General features: G+C 36.2%; 2 protein-coding genes across 3 annotated transcripts; both read right to left on the bottom strand.

Moving 5' to 3' along the window:
- Positions 1-410: 410 nt before the first annotated feature.
- Positions 411-9,754, bottom strand: LOC140958821 (serine/threonine-protein kinase CTR1). Of its 2 annotated transcripts, XR_012171840.1 has the most exons (16): positions 8,990-9,754; positions 7,551-7,852; positions 7,322-7,466; positions 6,865-6,968; positions 6,458-6,666; positions 4,559-4,987; positions 4,429-4,469; positions 4,168-4,236; positions 3,974-4,074; positions 3,819-3,903; positions 3,592-3,690; positions 2,832-2,900; positions 2,607-2,738; positions 1,985-2,079; positions 1,326-1,521; positions 411-671 (listed from the first exon to the last, which is right to left on the bottom strand). XR_012171840.1 is itself a non-coding variant. In XM_073416389.1 (15 exons), the coding sequence occupies exons 1-15, from the start codon at positions 9,608-9,610 to the stop codon at positions 1,410-1,412; spliced, it is 2,613 nt and encodes an 870-aa protein (XP_073272490.1). In that variant the 5' UTR covers positions 9,611-9,754; the 3' UTR covers positions 1,012-1,409. The 2 variants fall into 2 exon arrangements, 1 of the variants encoding a protein (XP_073272490.1); XM_073416389.1 differs by lacking the exon at positions 411-671 and having other exon boundaries at positions 1,012-1,521.
- Positions 9,755-12,690: 2,936 nt separating this feature from the next.
- On the bottom strand, positions 12,691-17,999 carry LOC140959234 (glucomannan 4-beta-mannosyltransferase 9). Its single transcript, XM_073417099.1, has 9 exons — positions 17,237-17,999; positions 17,048-17,146; positions 16,701-16,953; positions 15,531-15,641; positions 15,184-15,320; positions 14,934-15,047; positions 14,643-14,842; positions 13,394-13,588; positions 12,691-13,236 (listed from the first exon to the last, which is right to left on the bottom strand). The coding sequence occupies exons 1-9, from the start codon at positions 17,564-17,566 to the stop codon at positions 13,071-13,073; spliced, it is 1,605 nt and encodes a 534-aa protein (XP_073273200.1). The 5' UTR covers positions 17,567-17,999; the 3' UTR covers positions 12,691-13,070.
- Between the last annotated feature and the right edge of the window lie 1,809 nt (positions 18,000-19,808).

Here is a 19,808-nt window from a genome sequence, read left to right on the forward strand (position 1 = left end):
CAAGTCAACGTGTCTCACGAATATAAATCTATAAGAGTATCTCAAATGAAACTTACTCAAATAATTATTTTAAATCATGTGAAAATCAAATTCATATTTCAATCATTATCTTGGTTATGACAATTATTGGTCTTCCCCTCATCCAAAATTTTTAAATTTACTAAAAAAAATTATTTTGCCTTCTCCAAATCTTTTAATTTACATTTACACCCACTTTCCAAAAAATTTAAAATTTCTAAAATATTTCTTTATCATTATTATTTTTAATTCATAAAAAAATATAGAACATTTTAATTTTAATTTTTTAACTACTGCTGATAATAACTGCTTGTGTGCGTGAACGACTAGTGTTTTACAATACGCCTACGGAGAGAGAATCCCGAATCTGGATTGTCTACAAACAAGGCAAATATACCATTTGAAAAAGTGAAATGAATTCATATTAGCCCTTGAACAATTGATACAACGCTGTGCAGGCACAAACAGACTAAGAATGATGTGTGTGACCATAATATCTTTCCTATGAACAAGTTTTTGCTTGCAGTACATACATCTTTCATCCTAGAGTGGACATGGTTTAATAGCTAAACAATTTCAATGGTTCCTTCTAAATAATTACTGTTTCTTGTGTTCTCAAAAGTTAATGCGGACTACTATGTACACGGGTACACCTGCATAAACATCAAGAGATGGGTTAGATTTCCAAGTCAAATAAGGTAATTAGTCGATTTTGGCAACCCATATCTCTCAATCTAGCTGTAAACAACAAATCACCAAGGCGACTTACATGGTGGAAGATTTCAACAACTACGAGGGGTTAGCAGGTCGAAGAATACTGTCATACGAAGATTGCCATTTTCATGCCCACCCAAAAAAATTGTGACAATGCACATAACATAACCATGTAGGAGGATGCTAAGATAGCTTTTGAATTGTGAGATACTTTATATCATGTTTTCAAATATGTTTCATTTGATTGAATTATTTTTATTTATACACATGTATCAGCAAGCGTGACAAATTTCAAATCTAGCCAAGATAAGAGTTATTTAAAATATATGTTTGAAATTGTTTATGAGATCAAATTCCACCAACCAGATCAAAATACATCTCTATCCAAATGCAAGCTAGTAGAATACTGATATATAATTCTCATTTCCAGTTTTGTCCGAGCGTGTTCTGGATGTCTATCACTCAGACAAGGAGGGGGTAAAAATTACTTTTTCAACCTGTTACTTCACCAACTTTTACCTTAAACTATCAGTGAACAAACAAGGCATAATTGTTCGGGAGGTAAAAGTCAAGTTTTTAAACTCAAAACTTACCCGATCCATGCAGTCTTCCAGCCTGAAAATAGATCCGAATAGTGTTGAGCACATGAATATTATGTGCTCTCCCAACAAAAACGTTCATGAAGGCAACGGCATTTCTGCACGACCAGGTTGTGTAGTTATGGGACACTTGATCAATAGTCTCAAAGATTCCATGATATTGGAAAAAGAGGGGCGCTTCCATGGCTCACTGCAGTATTATAAATTAAAGTGAGAAAAAAAAATCCAATTCTGAACTCAGAGGTACGTAAAATTTACCCCAAAATATCTTAGGTACTAAAATATGGTATAAATCAATTAATACATAGATATCAAGCAGTTGGAAAACATCATAAGTTACGTAAAATTCTTAATTTTGAATTAGCAAAATATGAGAAATTTTAGTTGCCAGCATGTGGAAATATGTCCATGCGTCTAAAAAGAGTGTGAAGATACAGACCAACTAAAAGCAGAAAGAAAAAGTTAAATCAAGTAATAAAGTATATAGACTAAGACGCAAGTGAGGCTAATTTAGAGTCAAATTAAAGAGAACCAAAATTATTCACCAGTTCAGTGCAGCTACCAAATTATCATATATAATATAAATAAGTATACCCACTTAAGCCAATCTTATGCTTTCCAAAACATACAAGCAAACTACATATTTCACTCACTTGGTCCAGCAGGCTTCAATTATAGCTGCTACTTGAGGATTTATATCACGTGGAATTTCAAGCCTTTTTGACTTGAAAGCAACAGCTGCAACAACCTTGCAGGTTCAAGAAATAGGGTTAAATCTTACTGTTAAAAACCACTCAAGAAATAACCAAAAGAAACAACACAACATTTCGTAGCCTATCTTACATATCTAAGTTTTTTTAACACGCTTACGCATCGGTTTAGACTCGAATTTAGAGCCTAAATCTGATAAACCAATTTCCACCTAGTAAATATATTGGCCACCTTTTACATGTTCCAGTGTATAAAAGCTTGGAGCCCAATTCAACTTCAAAATAATTTAACAGAAGCTATCCTAGCAGTTGAATTTATGTTCCCAGTGTAATATTACAATGTGATGCATTACACTCAAATGCCGCTGATATATTACTCTGTGACATTTTATTCAATAACTAATTAACAGATCCAGATCAGATTGCTCTTCTTTTTCAAATTTAACTGTTCCATAACCTCTCTAGCGTCTAACGCCCAACTTTGACAAAAATATTTTGCCTGCACAACAAAAACTATGACAGTTTCCAATATTTAATCAGAGGATAGCAAAGCCCATTCATCCACCTGTGCTGGATTCAAATGGCCCCAGGGTTGCTGCAACGTTGCCAGCTCCCATAGGATCACACCAAAACTGTATACATCTGATTTTTCATTTGATGGCTCATCACGAAGAACTTCAGGTGCCATCCACTCAGGCTACCAGAGAAGGAAATATATTTCTTATTCAATAAATTCCCAATCAGCTAAAACTAAAGGATCGATCGTATTGCATTAAAGTAGGTGACTTACAGTTCCAGCAGCAGATTTTGACGAAAGAAATGTATTTGCTTTTAGACGTGAAAGACCAAAATCACAGACCTAATAAAGACATTCGGAAGGTAAAGTTCTTATGCAAACAAAGTATAGTTTGAGATTTTTAGCATATGTTAAGTAGAAAAATGCTATGCTGCATCAAGTGATATGATACACCTAAAGCAGCCTCGGCCCTTGGATGGGGGGGTTGAGCATAGCCTCCACCCATTTAGTACGAAAGAATCCATGTATAGCAAAAGCATGAAACAAATCTGACTACCTTTGAACTGATAACCAATTAGGGTAAGATGCTTGGATGCACAGAATAAGGGTAGCAACAGAAGGTTAAAAACGGTGTGTCGAAGACTATTCCACCAAATATGACAGAGGAAATGAACATAGAGTTTTCAAATATTTACATAAGAAATATAGAATGCGCTTAAGGTGAAGGAAATATATTTAGTAGGTTAACAAAGAACAATAAACACTACTTTTTTTTCCCTTTATTGTTGACATTCACAAAACAAGGTGTAGCTAGGTCTCTTCCGCCAAGCACAAAAAAGACAGATTTTTTTATTCTAAAAGCCATTCCATACACAGCTTAAACATCAACATAGTTAATTAGGATATCCACCTAAGAGACTATCTAACTCCTACATTTACTGAAAGAACCAGCTTATTAAAACAGCAATCTACCTTATCAATAAAAACATACAAGATGCAGCAATACACTAGCAGAAGATGCCCTAAGTTTTACCTTCACCGTATACTTTTTGTCAACTAAAAGATTAGGAGATTTCAGGTCTCGATGAACAATGGGAGGATTGCGTTTATGAAGATAATTCATCCCTTTTGCCTGTATAAATGACCATGGTTAATCAATGAAAAAGCACAGGATATGGGGAGAGGGAGAGAGGGATGAAATCGGATCAAAGGCTTCATTTGTATTTTGTACGGAAATCAAAATTTTATTAAAAGGCATACCACATCAAAAGCCATGCTCAATCGCCGTTTCTCATCCAACGCTTCTCTTGCACCAGGTTTATGCAAAAGTTTGTATAAACTACCTCTGAAATGAAAGTATATAGACACTTAAAATAAATTAACAGTGCAGTTCAACTATAATGACTTACATTTACCTTGATAAATATTCTGTCACTATGGACAAGTTTGAGGGCTCAGTTACAGCACCCATAAAAAGCACAATATTTGGATGGCGCAATCTTTTCATTATTGCCACCTAGCTCAATAGACCCAAACACAGAGAGAGAGAGGTTTAAAGGACAAACAACAATATAACATTTAGAGTTGATTAGAGAGAGACAGTACCAACCTCTCGTAAAAAATCCTTGAATCTCTCTGTATGGAAGTCTTGTTCCATGAGAATTTTCACGGCAACTTCCTGAAATAATAAGATTTAAATAATTGACGTTGAAGTCCAGTATAAAAACAGAGAAGAAAAATTTTAAAAATAGTAAAAATAAAAATGATAGTTTTAGGATGGCAAACAAAAAGGAGAAAACAATAAATGGAGAACAAATTCAAGGAGACGTGAGAATCACTACTTTTTAACAATAAAAGATGGATGTCTTACTGAATCATTCCAATCAGCACGGTGAACTACACCAAACGAACCTGAGAATGTAAACCAATCACAACAATTAGGCATACAAAGCAAAAAAATTGTTGGACATTGAAATGTTCACGAGCAGGTGAAAAAAGACCTGCCCCAATGGTCTCCTTCAGAACAAGATCACTCCAGGGAATGTTCAGATCTTCAGTGTCAAATGGGAAGTCGCCAATAGATATTGTTGGAAGTACCTGTGCTTCAACAAACCCCGCTTCCTTAGTTTTACTTATTCTTGCATTCATCAAGCCAGTAAATTGCTGACCATCTCTCTTCCCCAATAGACCGATGTTCTGGAAAGGGATTGAGTCTTTGACAGTGTCCATGGAGCTCAACACATTATGAGCATCAGATGGTTTGGAAAGCAATTGTTCTTTGTCACGGATCGTAATCCACGAATTTGCGGGAAATGGTGGCAAATCACGATTACTTGAGCTGGGAGAAAAGCTGTTTCTATCAGTATGAGATCTGTCCGAGTGCTTGGGATACTTGGAATCACCGTGGCCTCCATCAACAACAGTTCCAGCTGTTTGAAAAATGGAAACTTTTTAAAAGTCGTGATTCAGGCCAACAGTTTGTGTATCAGCCAAAGCACAAATACCTACAGCATAGATAAGTGAAAAACAGAGTGACAGAGTAGAAACAAATAAAATGAAGTTCTGCAACGAACACACATTGATCAAACTATGGCCAAGAGAATCAATACATATGCCAGCCAGTCTCTTGATGGAAGAAGATGGTGCTGAGAATTCGATTTTAGATCCAATCAACAACTGCCAACTGGAAGATAGTTGACAAAGCCACATGACGAATTAGTGGAAGACTGGAAGTCGAATATGAAACAAGGACGAAAGACGGGAAAAAATCAAAATTGAGAGTGGTTGCATGGATTATATTACTTTAATGCCTGGTATGTAAGGGAGATCTTCAAAGAGTCACAAGAGTTGTTTTGGAGCAGAAAATTAAGGTCGGGTGAAAGGAAATAATATCTGTTCACGGGACTGCATCTGCTATAGTTTTTGTTGTGATTATTATGGGTGGTGCTAGTGCGAATCGGGCTTCCTCGTTCCTATGAGGGCAGAGCAGAAGAAAAGAAAAAGTAAAAAAAGTATTCCATCTACGCTAAAACAAACATATTCGGTAGAGTGGACAGAAGATATCACTCAGGGGTAAAGAGGATGAACAATCATAGAGGAGTTTAGGTCTTTCAAATTATATTCCGTTGTAGTGGTGCACGCAAGAGATGCACAGGATAATTCCATAGCTCATAGGTGACAACCAAGTGGCAGGTACCGCAGATGGCAACACAGAACAGTGCTTATATTGATCATTCAAAGGACTTCTCGTTCACAGTCATGTGACTGATTCTCAGTCCAAGACAGTTGAACAATCAGAAGACAAGGGTATTACACTAGTTAATCATTTTTCTATTTTGCCTGATTTGGTGCAAGTCAGAAATTTCTAATTATTTTTTGTACTCCCTGAATTACAGGCTTGCCATTTTCATTTTGTTTCATAGTTGATAATAGTCTCTATCTAGTTAGCAAAGTCACATCGATATGTTTCATCATATGATTGCCATCCCCTTTGTTAAATAAGGACAAGAATGCATTTGGCTATGAAGCGAAGTTTGAAATATGAAAGAATGAATTTGATTATGTACTTCTTTGTAGCCAAGTGATTATCCTATGAAGTTATTTGCTAAGAATATGCAAAGAATATGGGCTATATGGCAAGAATAGGAAAATAAGATGTTCTTTCCTTTCACACATTGGTTCCTATAAGATATGATAGTGTGGTAACTTCATATAAAGCAGCTAAGCTCTACAAGTTTATGATATGTAGACAAGAAAACGGTGAGAAGGTCAATGAATTTCGAAAAACCAGAAGGAAGCTTATGGATAAGATACATCGAAGGCAGATTGCAAAGATTAACCATAAAACATCAAATAATAAGTTAGATCAGACATGAAAACTGTACTAAAAAGATGGTCACCTGATAAAGAATCATCAAACACGAGATTAAGGGACTGGAAGTCTGAGAAATACTGTTTTGCCAGTGACCTGAAATCAATTGTTGGCTCCACCTGTCTGAATCGTGGAAAGCGCAATGGTGAAGAAATTGAGATAGAGGAAGGCCCATTTACCAGGGAATCAGGCTCAGATAAGCATCCTGGTTTCTCAACCAAATCAATAAGATATTCCCTGTGGTGGCAAAGCCAATATGGTTATATTCTCACAGCAAGTGCAAACCTCTATTTGTAACACATGAGACAAGATACAAGACATCTTCTACCAACAAAGTAGCTAAAATAACAACCTCATGAATAAAAATAACCGAAGATTAATGAGAATGACTAAAGTTAAAAAGTATAGTAATTGCATTCAAAGTAGTAAGTATACCTATCAAGACCAAATCGTACAAGACATGACGAAGCATCTTCTCTGGTACAATACTTACATCCTTTTGCAATTCGGCATGGTATGCCAACAATATCAGCTAAAACCTGTCAGTATGATAGAATGATAACGTATTGGTTGCAATATTAATTCTCTACAGAACAATAAATGAACAAAGAAAACAGCTAACAACAGAATAATATGACAGAAGAATTGCATGAGTCAATACATTATAAGTGGAGGCTAGAAAAAAATCTCAAAAGTAGACAGAATCTAAGGAAATCCGAGAAATGTTATTGGATAGAAAATGGTGAAAACACAAGAATGAAACAATGACAGATTGAGCGTCGCATGTAAACAGCATGCTGCTGGTATTTTGATGCCACCAAAAAATTGCACTTACAGACTATGCAGCAACAATAGACAAAATAATTGATGGATATATGTAATCAAAACTTACCTTGAATAGCAGTGCACGATGTCTACATAGCCCAATAGACAGGCTACCAATGGGGAGCACGACTGTCCCCAAGCAATCTATTAAGTCATCACTGCTCTCTTTCCATATGGAAATTAAGTCATCTTCGCCATTAGAAGTAGCACCGCTAATGAAGACAACAAAATGTAATTGTTAATGCAATATAAAAGATAAAGGTGTTTGCTGGAATCCTCAATGGAATTATGCTCACCCCAAATGATTGCAAACTAGCTTTGAAATATGGTCAACAACTTCCTTGGTGGTGATGCTATTAGATGACATGTTATGAATCCGATTCCGCAACTCTCTTAAGCTGGGATCACCTCTTCGATCAACTGAAATCACTTCAACTGAAGAGACAATGTCAGAATCAATAGATTTTAGTGATTCAAGAGATGGCATACGGCCACTTTCCTGAAGATCAGAGCACACTGCCCAAACATAGGGATCCATCCCACGAATAGAGTAAAATCCATCGGGAACTTTATCAAAGTATGATAAACAGCCATTTACCTGAAATTAAAGCAATTGAATGAAAACAAGTTTTTAAATTGTAGAAACTATAGCAGAACTTAAAACCGAAATTTGCTACAGATATTTTATTTAATAACGCAATGCACCATAACAAATCCAATGTGATCAAGTTATCACTAAGACAAACCATTGAGATTCTTTAATATATGAATCTCGTTGCAAATTTATTACTCATTTAACCTATGTTCCCACGTAAGAACTAATAAGAACCTCAACTTCTTAACAACCTATTCTTTTCATTGGAGTGTTTATTCAATCTGGATTCAGAGCTCCAAACCAAGGGAGAATTCTTGTGTCTGAATCTGACCACCACGTCATGGATATTCATGTGCCACTTTATTAATATTTTATAAAGAAAAAGAGTCAGAATGTTGTGCCTCAATATTTTAGCAATCAATCTATTCATGGACACGAGGATATTCATGCACCGATTTATTGATTACAAGCACATATTTACATAATCTCCCAACACACAAGACAGCTTGTTAATCCTCTGTTGCCCAAAAATCAATCTTTTAGCAATTATATCCTCCATGCCTAGATTCTAGAGGGTGATAACAAATGTTCTTACAGTTAACTCAAATGAATTAGACCATAGCTTCAATTCTATCTGTCAAATCTTACTTTTTACTCAATATCCAACACCCATCAAAGTAGCCACCAACCTAATTCTCCAAGTCCCGGACATTTGTGATGCGTACTAAAACTCATTTGAGTATGAAGAACTATCATGGGGCTCAGACAAGTGGTATACTTCGAGGAGCTGAAAAACCTTACAATCTTTGTTCCATTTTCTACCCATATCTCATGCAGCAAATTGAACTCGACTGTCTTACAGAGATCAATGTAATATTCTTAAACTATATAAATGTCGTAGAATTCAATAAAAAGTCTAGATTTTCATCTTTAGAGGAGACAAATATCTTAAATGACTTTGGGACTCGTGCTACTGGCGTGATACACTTTTGAGCATACAACCACTTTGTCACCCAATCAAACCATTCTTTGTCGAGTACATTATCCTTGTATAATTCATCCGCCAAGAAAAGAAAACACTTCCATAAATAGTTGGGGAGAAAAATAATTCATCAAAGCATGCAAAGCTGTTTCATTTACCCAAAACCGGTGGGAAATGGCCTCAGCGGATGCGAAGAAAGAGGAAGCGCGCGATGCTGATTCGTCAGGAATAGGATCCAATAAATTAGGGTCATCAGCGCAGGTAGCTTCTGAGGAGAGACGAAGAGCTAGAACCAGTTGCAATTGGTAACTCTCCTCCGTCTGCTGCGCCCAGCTCTTCGAAGATGACGACTCTCCACCACCACCGGATACCTCCGGCTCCGCTGCCTTCACCCGCAACTCGCCGCCACCATCATTCAAGCTACCCAACGTCACCTCGGGGTTCGACAGAGAAGGCAGATAAAAGTCGCCAGAAATAGAGCTCTCACCGAAGCTACTCCCGCTAGACTGCCTCTGCAATCCAAAAGACGAAGGAAACGCCGTCGTTCCGATCCGACTTTGCGGTGGCTGCGCTTGAATCATCCTCTGATCAATCGGATCCCAATCAAATGAAGTCCTATCCATATTCAGTTTATTCTTATCTCCAGATTGAGGCTCGTAGTAAGACGGCTGCTGCAACATTACTCCACCACCTGTGGCTGATATAGGCGGCTGGTACAGTGGTTCGTCGGGAATTAAGCTCACCAAGGTATAATTCGATCGTCTGCCAGGCATTCCCATGGATTTCTAAAGATTGAAAAACGAAATCGAATCAGGGATTTCGGAAAACCACCATGGCATGGTTTTAACGGTCTCTCTCTCCCCACTATATATTGTGTTGACTCTACTTTGTCTCTCTTCTTCGTTTCCTGTTCCGTTTGATGTTTTCGGCAAATGGACCAACCCAAATATTCTTATTTCTTTCCGATTTTAAATTTATAATTATAATATAATATTTGTTAAAAAAAATTGTTCGTATATTTTCCAGACGTGGTTAGATGTTTATCTTAGCCTCACAGAGTCAAATCGTTGCTTGAACACGAAAGCTTAGCTATGTTAGCATAGTTGCATTAGGAAATTTGCAATTTCTCGAGCAATTTACTGTCCACTTTTTTTTCCCTCGCAAGTGGGTAAAATGCGATTATAATAATCGTCGTTATTGAGGAATTCGTATATTCCCCAAACTAGTGGGTCTGTGAAGGTTCAAATATCGTGAAGGCCGATAAACACAAAGACAAAATTACTGAGGTAACGTGCTTGGATTCGACGGCAGCGGCTTTTCGTATTTGCAAATGGACATAATATATTATCAATGATATATACTAAGTTTGAAGGCATACAGGAAAAAGAGCCAATAAATTAACAAAGACCCGACTAGCTAGCCTAAAGATGTAATCGAGTGGAGCCCGAATATAGCCTGAGTATTACATTACTCGAGCTCAACTCAAAAAAAAATTTTGAAATACTCGAGCTCGACTCAATTTAAGTATTAATTTTGAGCTCAACTTGATAACATATCAAATTATTTGAGCTCCGAAAACTCAATTTCGATTTTTTTTAAATTTTATATATATATGATGTCTTGAATTGACCCTCTCAAGAAGTGTTTATAATCTTTAAAAAAAATGATTATGAATTTTTCCTTGGCTATCTATAACCTATCAAAATCTTAATCACTTCCATCACGTATTTATGCAAGTAACGTGCTCAATTTTTCAGTGCAAGTTTACTATATTAACGCTGCAGCTATTTTATATGAAGTAATTGATTTGTGCACATGTTTCTCTATGAGTGGAATAAAGATTCGACTGGAAAAAGAGACGAACAAGAGGAAAATAGTCACGAATTAGACAAGAATTTAATTGGTTATACATAAAAATAAAGAAATTTACGTGACTGACGGTCCATACTCCATACAAAAATGGACCTTACGGTAAAATAAGGAAATAAAGCAAGTTTCAATGGGCCTAAAACAGAGCCCTAAATATAAACCCCGGGCCCATTTTGTTACCCCGCATTAAATATTTGAAAACGGAATCCAAAAGAGGAGGGAAGGCCATAAGCCGCAAGCATCAACACTTTCCAAATCTCACTCCGAACACAAACACGATCTACCACAAGTTTCGCGCCAAATTCTAATATATCCATAGAAAGAAAATACGTAAACCGATGTTCTTGATCTCGACCAGTTTTCAAATACAAACACAGTAGGTGAAATTTCATCGGTATCTCTTTTTTTGTCACAGTGATTATGAGATTGCAATGCGAATGATGGACGATACACTAGTAGAAGATGCAATTGTTGGGACTTTGATCCAATTGTGTGGCGAATGATGGACGATACCATCATTCAATCTCAACTATAGGAAATATGCATAACTATATCACTTACCGGTGAAAACATTTGGTGTGCTAGTCACTTCATCCTCAAAATTTTCTTCTAGCAAACTGACAGAAGAATTTTCAGAGCTTATTGTAAAATAATAACAGGGTGAAAACCGATTGCAATACAATCAGTCCTTGAAATTGCCTTCTCAGCTGCTGCTGAGTTGCCACCTGCTTCTGCTATAGCCAAAAGGTTTACATAAGACTTATCGTTCCTTCCATCTCATGTATACCTTTACTGTCTCCATGGACTTGGGGAATTTGGGGTATCCCCTGCTTTCCGAGACTTGAAAGCTCTGGTGACCGGGAATGAGTTTCTCGAACCAAATTTTTGGATAACCGTCCAGTTTCAGAGCAACACCCAGTGAATATGATTGGTTCCACCCAGTTAGCATCGACTAGGTGTTTTTCTTCCCAATTACAGAAGATGGGTTGCTTTGCTGGTGTTGTAGGAATCCAAGAATGATTAATTCGGACATCTTTTAATTCTGGACCAATGTCTATCTCTCTAGAATCCATCTCCTAGTGGCAAAACGCAGTAAAAATCCTATGGTGAAAATTTTTATAGCTAGTGGTAGAATACATCTTGCGCTTCGTGGCATGGAAGCTAAGACGTATTCTATCATAAAAATTTCATTTAAAAAAAAAACGCGTATTCTACAACCAAAAGTAAACACATCACATGTAATTTAGTTTTTGATTAAACGATGTATTTCAAAATATCATAAAAATTCTTATAATATTGTTTTATAGGTCAATTTTGTAACACATATCTCCAACCCAACTCATAAAAATAACATTTTTATATCAAAAATATGGACGAAGTCGAAGTGTCTTACAGACATAGATCTATGAATAGACTTACTCTTCAAATATACCGATTTCAAGTTCTTGACTTTTTTAGATGGATAAACTTGTAGAGAAATTAAGATACACTCCATTCCAAGTTTTACAATTTAACAGTAATAATTGCAGTAAATTTCAAACAAACTTAAAGATGCATATCATCTGGAATATATTCCTCAAATTCACCATGAAATAAAATTCATTCATCCAAATCAAATTATGATCTTCAACAAAACTGATCATATTAGTTGTATGAAAGTAAAAAAGAGGTACAAATGATATGGGTAAATAAATACAAATACAGCCTTTTAGCCTGAGGTGTCCAACTTGTAGCATGTGCAATCCTGCAACATATATAACTCAATATGTTGTTTCTGCAATTGCATTGAATTGCATATAATTGCTTACAGTTGATCATATAATTGAAAATATGGGGCCGGTCAATCCGGATAAATAGCGTGTCCACAGGTGTATATATACCTCTGTGTGTGTGTGTGCGCGCTGGGGGCAATCCCTTCATTAATAATATAGTTGGTGATTAATAGAGTTGGTGAAATCAGTAAAGACTCTGACAGATTTGAAGAGGAAAAAATCTACAACTTGAGACATATTTATTGCCAAACAACATGGTTCTCTCTTTTCTTTGACACTGTCTCCTCACCTTCATCAATTACAGCATACTCAAAGTGACATTTCATATATGTTTCTATGATAACTTTAGAAATATACATGACAAAACAAAGCAATACATTCGAGCCATAGCTCGAACCTTTTATGCTCAATCTGAAAGAATACCACCCTCTCTACATGTAAAGTAATTGTAAACACAACAGTGTCTGAGGAAAAAACTAGCAATGGAATAAAAAGAACTTCTTGAAATCCATGTTGCATACGAATTCCAATTCCATGTCGTGAAGAGGGAGAGGGACGATGAGAACAAAACAATTCATGAGTGGATGTCTTGTTTATTTCATGCAAAAGTGGCGACAAAGGTGCCGACGTAACCGAATCCCATGATGAAGAACGCGATTGCTTGAACAAAGAGGTAGATGAAATAGTGGTTTTTCCCGAATGCAACGTCGAAGCAACCACAAAAGAAGAGGTAAACTCCGGTCGTTAGCTCTAACAGATGGATTCTGGCGATCACAAATCTCGATATCAGTTGAAGAATAACATATATAGTTTCAGATAAGATAGATCAATTTACGCTGGACAATCGAGTCGGTCTTTGAGGAGTATTTTTTTTCCCAGTATAATATGAATTTAACATAGTTTAGTGCTGAAAATTTGCACCTTTCACCAATTTTAAACCGAGGGCGTCTAAAAGCTTTCAATGCAGATTTGAACTTGAGAGCATCCCCAAGTTTCTCTGTGACGACCCATTCGTTCACCCTCCCGGTCTCTAACAAACCAATGAAGGTAGCCTTCGTCCGGTGCAGTGACATTACATTCTCAAAAAGGATCCAAAATACTAACAAATGGAGAGACCTAAAACAATTGAATGAAGCTAACGAGTAAATACGTCAAGCATTTTAGCGAATGTGAAACTCATATCCAAGATTTACAATAATTTATCGTGGGCGCTTACATATATTATCAGAAAGCAAATTGTGTTAGTACCAGTCTGCATGCATTCCGGATCTTCTACTTTTTAACATTTTTTTACTCGTTCACTACAACAAAAATGGCTTTTCGCAGCGCGCAAATACTCTTTCCGCGGCGCACATTGCACGCTGCGAAATTGCAAGCTGTTGAAAGTTCGAATTTATCCGCAGCGTGCATGCGCACGCTGTTAATACTACTATCAACGGCGTGCATATGTACGCTGTTAATACAACTATCCGCAGCGTGCAATGCACGCCGTTAATATTAAAAAAAATCTAAATATTAGCAACGGTTTTTAAGATAACCGTCGCTAATTTGCGACGGTTAAATACAAAAAACACCGTCGCTAAATTAGCAACGGTTACTACTCCGTCGCTAAGGGAACGACGGTGTTTAAATTTAGCGACGGTTACAAAACTAACCGTCGCTAAATTTTGCGTAAAAATAAAAAAAAAATTTACTTTTATAATTTAATAAATTTTAAAAAAAAAATCCGGTAAAACTATCATCTCTTAACTAACACTTAAAAGTACTATTCGCAGCGTGCTTTAACGGCGCGCATTAAAAGCACGCTGCGGAAAGGATATAATATTTACAGCACACATAAATGCACGCTGCGGATATTACTTTCCGCAGCGTGCTTTTACCGCACGCCGTTATTTCTGTCAAGTGCAACAATATTAACAGCGCACATATTGAAGCACGCCGTTAAAAATACTATTCGCAGCGTGCTTTTAATGCACGCTGTTGATGATGCGCTGCGGAAAATCATTTTTGTTGTAGTGCTTTATTATTAGTTTTCAGTGCACGACTTGATCTCCTATACGCCAACATCGCATATCGAACTTAATCCTAAAGTCTGCTTAGGTTGAAAATGTGTTCCTATAAAAGGAGCATCTTAACGAAATCATCACGGGAAATGCAGAAAATTCCAAACCTTGGAGTTCCAACAGCATTGAGTATGGTGATGATGGAAGGTATGTATATCGCACCCCACTTCGGAATCTGAACTTCAGGCACTAACACAGTAGCAGGCAGTACAACGCAGTAGAATATGAAGGTGACAAGATGGGCTACTATCTTTCTTATGAAGAAGAAACTGTATATTACATGAACTTTCTTCCACGTTGAAACTTTCTGCATGCAAAATAGCCACAAATTTGCCGCTTTAATTCTTCCAAATCCTTGATTTTAAAACCAGAAATCAAGCATGTTTAGAAAAATTAACCTTGTTTCTTATAATGTCAAGTAGCATTTTTCTGAAAAGATTTGCCGGGCCACATGACCAACGGTGTTGTTGATAGCGATATGCTTTGAAAGTGCTTGGCAATTCATTTTTTACCTGTAAATGCATGTAACAAGTTATATAGAGGTTAAATATGATCTTCACGCTGAAAGGGATTCCCAAGTTCGATACGAAATATCAAATTTTAAGGTTTTTAAATCGCCCAAAAAACATCATGATATATATAAAATACCTTCAAGGCACCAAGATACAAAAACTTCCACCCTTTAAGACTGGCCCTAACAGCCAAGTCCATATCTTCAACCGTCGTTCTGTCCTTCCAACCTCCAGCCTCATCGATTGCTTTAAGTCTCCACACACCAGCAGTTCCTATGAATAATTTATTTTTTTCCCCAAAACGAAAAAAACAAAATTAGCAAGTTCTTACCATAAATAACTCTAAAGAAAACATAACAGCTCCACTTAATTTGTGCAAATTGGTTAATTGTCACAACCAATATTAATTAAAAAAGTAAATTCTTATCACATTGCTCAAAATTATACAGATTGTTTTTTGGGTGAGCAATTAGTATTTATTACCATTGAAGCCAAAGAAAGCGTAGGTGGATGAGCCAACTTCTTGCTCCACTGTAAAATGGTAGTCCAGTGACATTTCTTGCATCCTAGTCATCATGCATTCATCAGCATTCACTGCCACACCGAACAAACAACATATGTTTTAAAATATTAATGTAAATAAATTCATTTTGAAACATAATTACGTGTATATGATATTTTAAAAAATAATTAAATTTAAAAAAAAGTCATGGAAATAAATGAGTAAAAATGACCACTGTCGGTTGAGTAAAGGAGGGGCTCAGGTCCACCCATTCTTGCAGCACATGGAATTGCTGCCGAATACCGTGGAAATTACTTTACTACCCTCGAAGTTATCATTATTGACCTAAGAAACAATATTGAAGAAGTACACTGGTATGGACCCAAAACAGAACACTTCCCATGAGTAACTATACAGCTTTTCCAAGGGAAAAAAAAGGGTGTGGTGGGGTTATTTTTGTCCATCCACCAGTCATGAAAGTGCCCATCAAGAAAATTTCAGACTTTTATTCGTATTGCACCGATGTATATATATAGATTCATCTGATACAAACAATTTAACATCTTTTTTATGTTTCTAATTGAGAATGACAAATGTTATTTCTAGTCTAGGCCTAAATCTGGAGCAGTATAAATTTTGGCCCTGGGGTTTTTTCAAAGATCGTCCCCTAAAAATTTTATGGCATGACATGACATGACAATTAGATACACGTGTCAATCTGGTTGGCCATCCAAAGCTAGAGGGATGTAGCTGTAGGTGGACCTGAAGTAGATATGAAGATCCCTTGTTAATTGCATTTCACCGACAGTTTATGATCTTTATTACAAACTCAATTAGCAAGTAATGACCAAAAGTTTTTCAAGAAAAAGAATTTGAGGTAGATACTATTAGTAATCAAAACATAAATGATTTCGTTGTGCATTAAACAACAGTAAATGCACTGCATACCCAACAACCCAACAATTTAATCGAGACATATATTTGGGTATTGTACCATTCAGATAATATTGGTGGTAGCAAATATATGATCAAAGCCATGAACTGAAATCTTGAAACACGATTATATATGAAGCAAAGGTAAAAGGCCGCGCAATCTATAATTAAGTAATCGAACAATTAAGGTCAGTTTTAGTGATGAATGGATTCAATACCAAACTTCCAGCGGGACTGAACCAGAGCTAGTTCAGGGTTGTGAACAAGATAAGGGATTGTCCTCCAGAGAAAATCTGGTTCCGGTTGGAAATCAGCATCAAATATTGCCACAAAATCGCAATCTTTAACGTAGGAATGCTCAAGCCCCTGTTTCAATGCTCCAGCTTTGTACCCATTCCTGTTGTCTCGAATCTCGTATTTAATGTTGATCCCTTTGCTTGCCCATCTTTGGCACTCCATTTCCACCATGTTCTGTCCAATATTCAAGCACACAAAACCAGAGAAAAAATGGAACGAAAATGAGATCAAGTTTATTAGTGCTTGAAATGAAATGAGTTGAGTTTACTTTGATAATGGGGTCAGTTGAATCATCGAGGACTTGGACTATGATACGATCCGACGGCCAAGAAAGCCCACATGCAGCTCCGATGGAGAGCTGGTACACCTGTGTAAGTAACATGCAATCAAATTACTATGTATAAGTTGAAATAAATCAATGCGGTATAGTTTTGCATGTAAAGGACAAGAAAATGACCTCTTTTTCATTGTACATTGGTATTTGAATAAGAACCATGGGGTAAGCTGAGTTCCCAAGCTCCAAATCTTCCTTTAATGGCTCCCATTTGTAGCGTTTCTCAGGTTTTCTACCAAACAGTTTCACAAAAGTGATGACGATTGCCATATACACTCTCTCGATGAACAACATGACAGACATTGTTAAGCACAAGAAAACAGCTATTTTGAGCAGAGGAACGATCAAAGGAGCCTTGATCTGTCCCCATATTATCATCAATTGTTCGGTGATGTCGTCTCTTGCACCTGAAAATGTTTCGGGCAGAAGAGTTGTGGAGGAAAGCTTGTCCATTTCAAACCTTTTACTTGCTCTGTTTCAGGGGAAAAAACAGTGGCGGGTTTTACAGGAAAAAAATGAGGAGATGTTGGGGGTATAAATACCCTTTCTTTTCTGTGTTTCTCCTTTGCGAAAAGTGCAAGAATAGTTCTTTTTATTTTGCTTATGGGCGACGCAAAATCATAAGAAACAGAGCTGGAATGTCAGAAAACACTAGCTCAAAATTCCAACCCCAAAAGATAACACACAAGAAACTTAACACAGACAAAGAAATACAGTTCTTATTCCATTGTTTCTCCTAGTTTTTGCGTTTTTCACCAAGAAAATGAACAAAAGAAAAAGAAGCTTTTCTGCCCACTCGATCACAGTCAGGACAATGTAGCTTCTAGTATCAATATAGAAAGGAAAAATAACAGAGCAATAATGAGAGACAAGGGTGAGAGGTGCAGTGAGAAGAGAGAAGATCTCTCTTTTATAGAAGCTCAAATTTGGGGTTATTTTCCAATTAACTTTTTCTTTTCTATTTTAAATTTATTTTTCCTACATAAGTTTCCAACTACAAAATAAACGACATGCGATTTACAGACTAGCATGACAAGAACTTTTCAACATCCAATGCCCCCGCCGCCCGCCGGTTAAAATCTTGGAGATTTCCGGCCAAAATATTAGGTGCATCATGATATATATCATATTGATATAGTGTGTACTGTTTGGAAAGTAAAACCCAAAATCAACATAATTAACCAATAATAATTCAATATTTGTTAATTGAATATCTTTATTTTTTGGAGCTTGGGTGATAATATTTATTTATTAATCATCTCTGAGAAGTCGACGATTGTCGCGGCTTACTTTTAGGCGTCTTTGTCTTGTTGGAGGCAGATTTTCTAGCTTCTTATAAACTCTTTTAGAATTCCCAGTGAGTCATATAAAGCCTCGTTGAGATATCTTTTAAGTATAACTACTTTGACTCATAGCTCATTCCATGTAGATCCCTATACCCCAACGAAGGATGGATTTTTCATTTGTTTGGTGCCATACAATGTTTGAACTGTCGTAAAATTTAAAATATTTGAGTTATATCGTTATCATCAACTATATAATTTTTAGTAAATCGACAAGCGTTGATTATATAATTAGTATCAGAGTCAATGTCACATATTTGTTGAGTCCCCCACAATTATTTGTAAATATGGTTTATGAACAAAACAAAGCGTATATATTACAATATTGAGTTGACGATGGGCCTTTCCAAAGCCGTTGTCCATTTTCAACAAATATTATACCACCCTTTTTTGCTCCAAAAGGTAAAATCGCTCACCTTAGGCGCCCCTCACCCCGGCCCGACAGGATTGTGAGAGAAAGTAAATCATGGTGACTCAGCCAACCAACAGCAACTAGACCTAATGCTACGCCGCGCACAAGTAGCTCCCCCACATTGGAGGGAATTTAACTCACACACTACTGCTTGCGAGACTCGATCACTGATTATTGCTCCAAGACAACTGAGCTAAGCCCATGCTGGCTTATACAACCTTTTTTTGTTGTAGTTAGATATGCATTTTTTTTACTTAAATATATATCTATATCATATTATTAAACGTGAGATCCTTAGAGTAACTATGTTAGAGGACACCAAAATATTTAATTCTATAATTATCTTTCTTACCCTACTAAAAATCTTCTTGAGTCACTCCATATTTTAGATTAAAAAAAATCTATTAAAAAAACTTCTATTTTAAATCGAACAACTCTTCTAAATTTAATTTCGTGTTAATTGTTTAGTATTATTTGATCAAATTAAAAAATAATAATAACACATACAATGCGTGTATATCTTTTACTAGTATATTATAATATATTCGTCTGGAACTTAATTTTTCCACCGACTTTTAGATTGTTTACTAATATCGACATTCTTATGTCCGAGAAAAAGTCTTAATTTGTCACAATGACGAGTGATCATTCAAATATTTTTATTATGGAGCAAAATTTTAAATTAAAACATATTGTTTATAAGACGATTGAAATAAAATCGATATACTATCATTTTAGTGTTGGAGTACTTATTTATTACATGGCGTCTTAAGTATCTGCAATTAAAGCATACCTAATTAATTGCCATATTATTGTAAAGAATATTGTGGTTACATATTATTGTATTTTCAGCAGAAGTGTATCGTCCTCTTTACTGAACTCGGCAATATATGAATATTTAATCAAGAACTCGAGCACATGCAAAAACAGTAAAAAAAGA

This window comes from Primulina huaijiensis, chromosome 15, assembly GCF_012295235.1.
Source record: "Primulina huaijiensis isolate GDHJ02 chromosome 15, ASM1229523v2, whole genome shotgun sequence".
NCBI classification, from domain to species: Eukaryota; Viridiplantae; Streptophyta; class Magnoliopsida; order Lamiales; family Gesneriaceae; genus Primulina; species Primulina huaijiensis.

Bases quoted from the DNA above. Each gene is read 5' to 3' on its own strand.
- LOC140958821 (XM_073416389.1), bottom strand. From the start codon at position 9,610: ATGGGAATGCCTGGCAGACGATCGAATTATACCTTGGTGAGCTTAATT. The intron at 7,467-7,550 runs GTGAGCATAATT...TGTCTTCATTAG, and splicing joins CTAGTTTGCAATCATTTGGG to CGGTGCTACTTCTAATGGCG. The intron at 6,969-7,321 runs GTAAGTTTTGAT...TCATACTGACAG, and splicing joins ATCGTGCACTGCTATTCAAG to GTTTTAGCTGATATTGTTGG.
- LOC140959234 (XM_073417099.1), bottom strand. From the start codon at position 17,566: ATGGACAAGCTTTCCTCCACAACTCTTCTGCCCGAAACATTTTCAGGT. The intron at 15,048-15,183 runs GTATTTTATATA...ATGCATTTACAG, and splicing joins TGTATCTTGGTGCCTTGAAG to GTAAAAAATGAATTGCCAAG. The intron at 13,237-13,393 runs GTGCAAATTTTC...TGTGATCGCCAG, and splicing joins CGGTTTAAAATTGGTGAAAG to AATCCATCTGTTAGAGCTAA.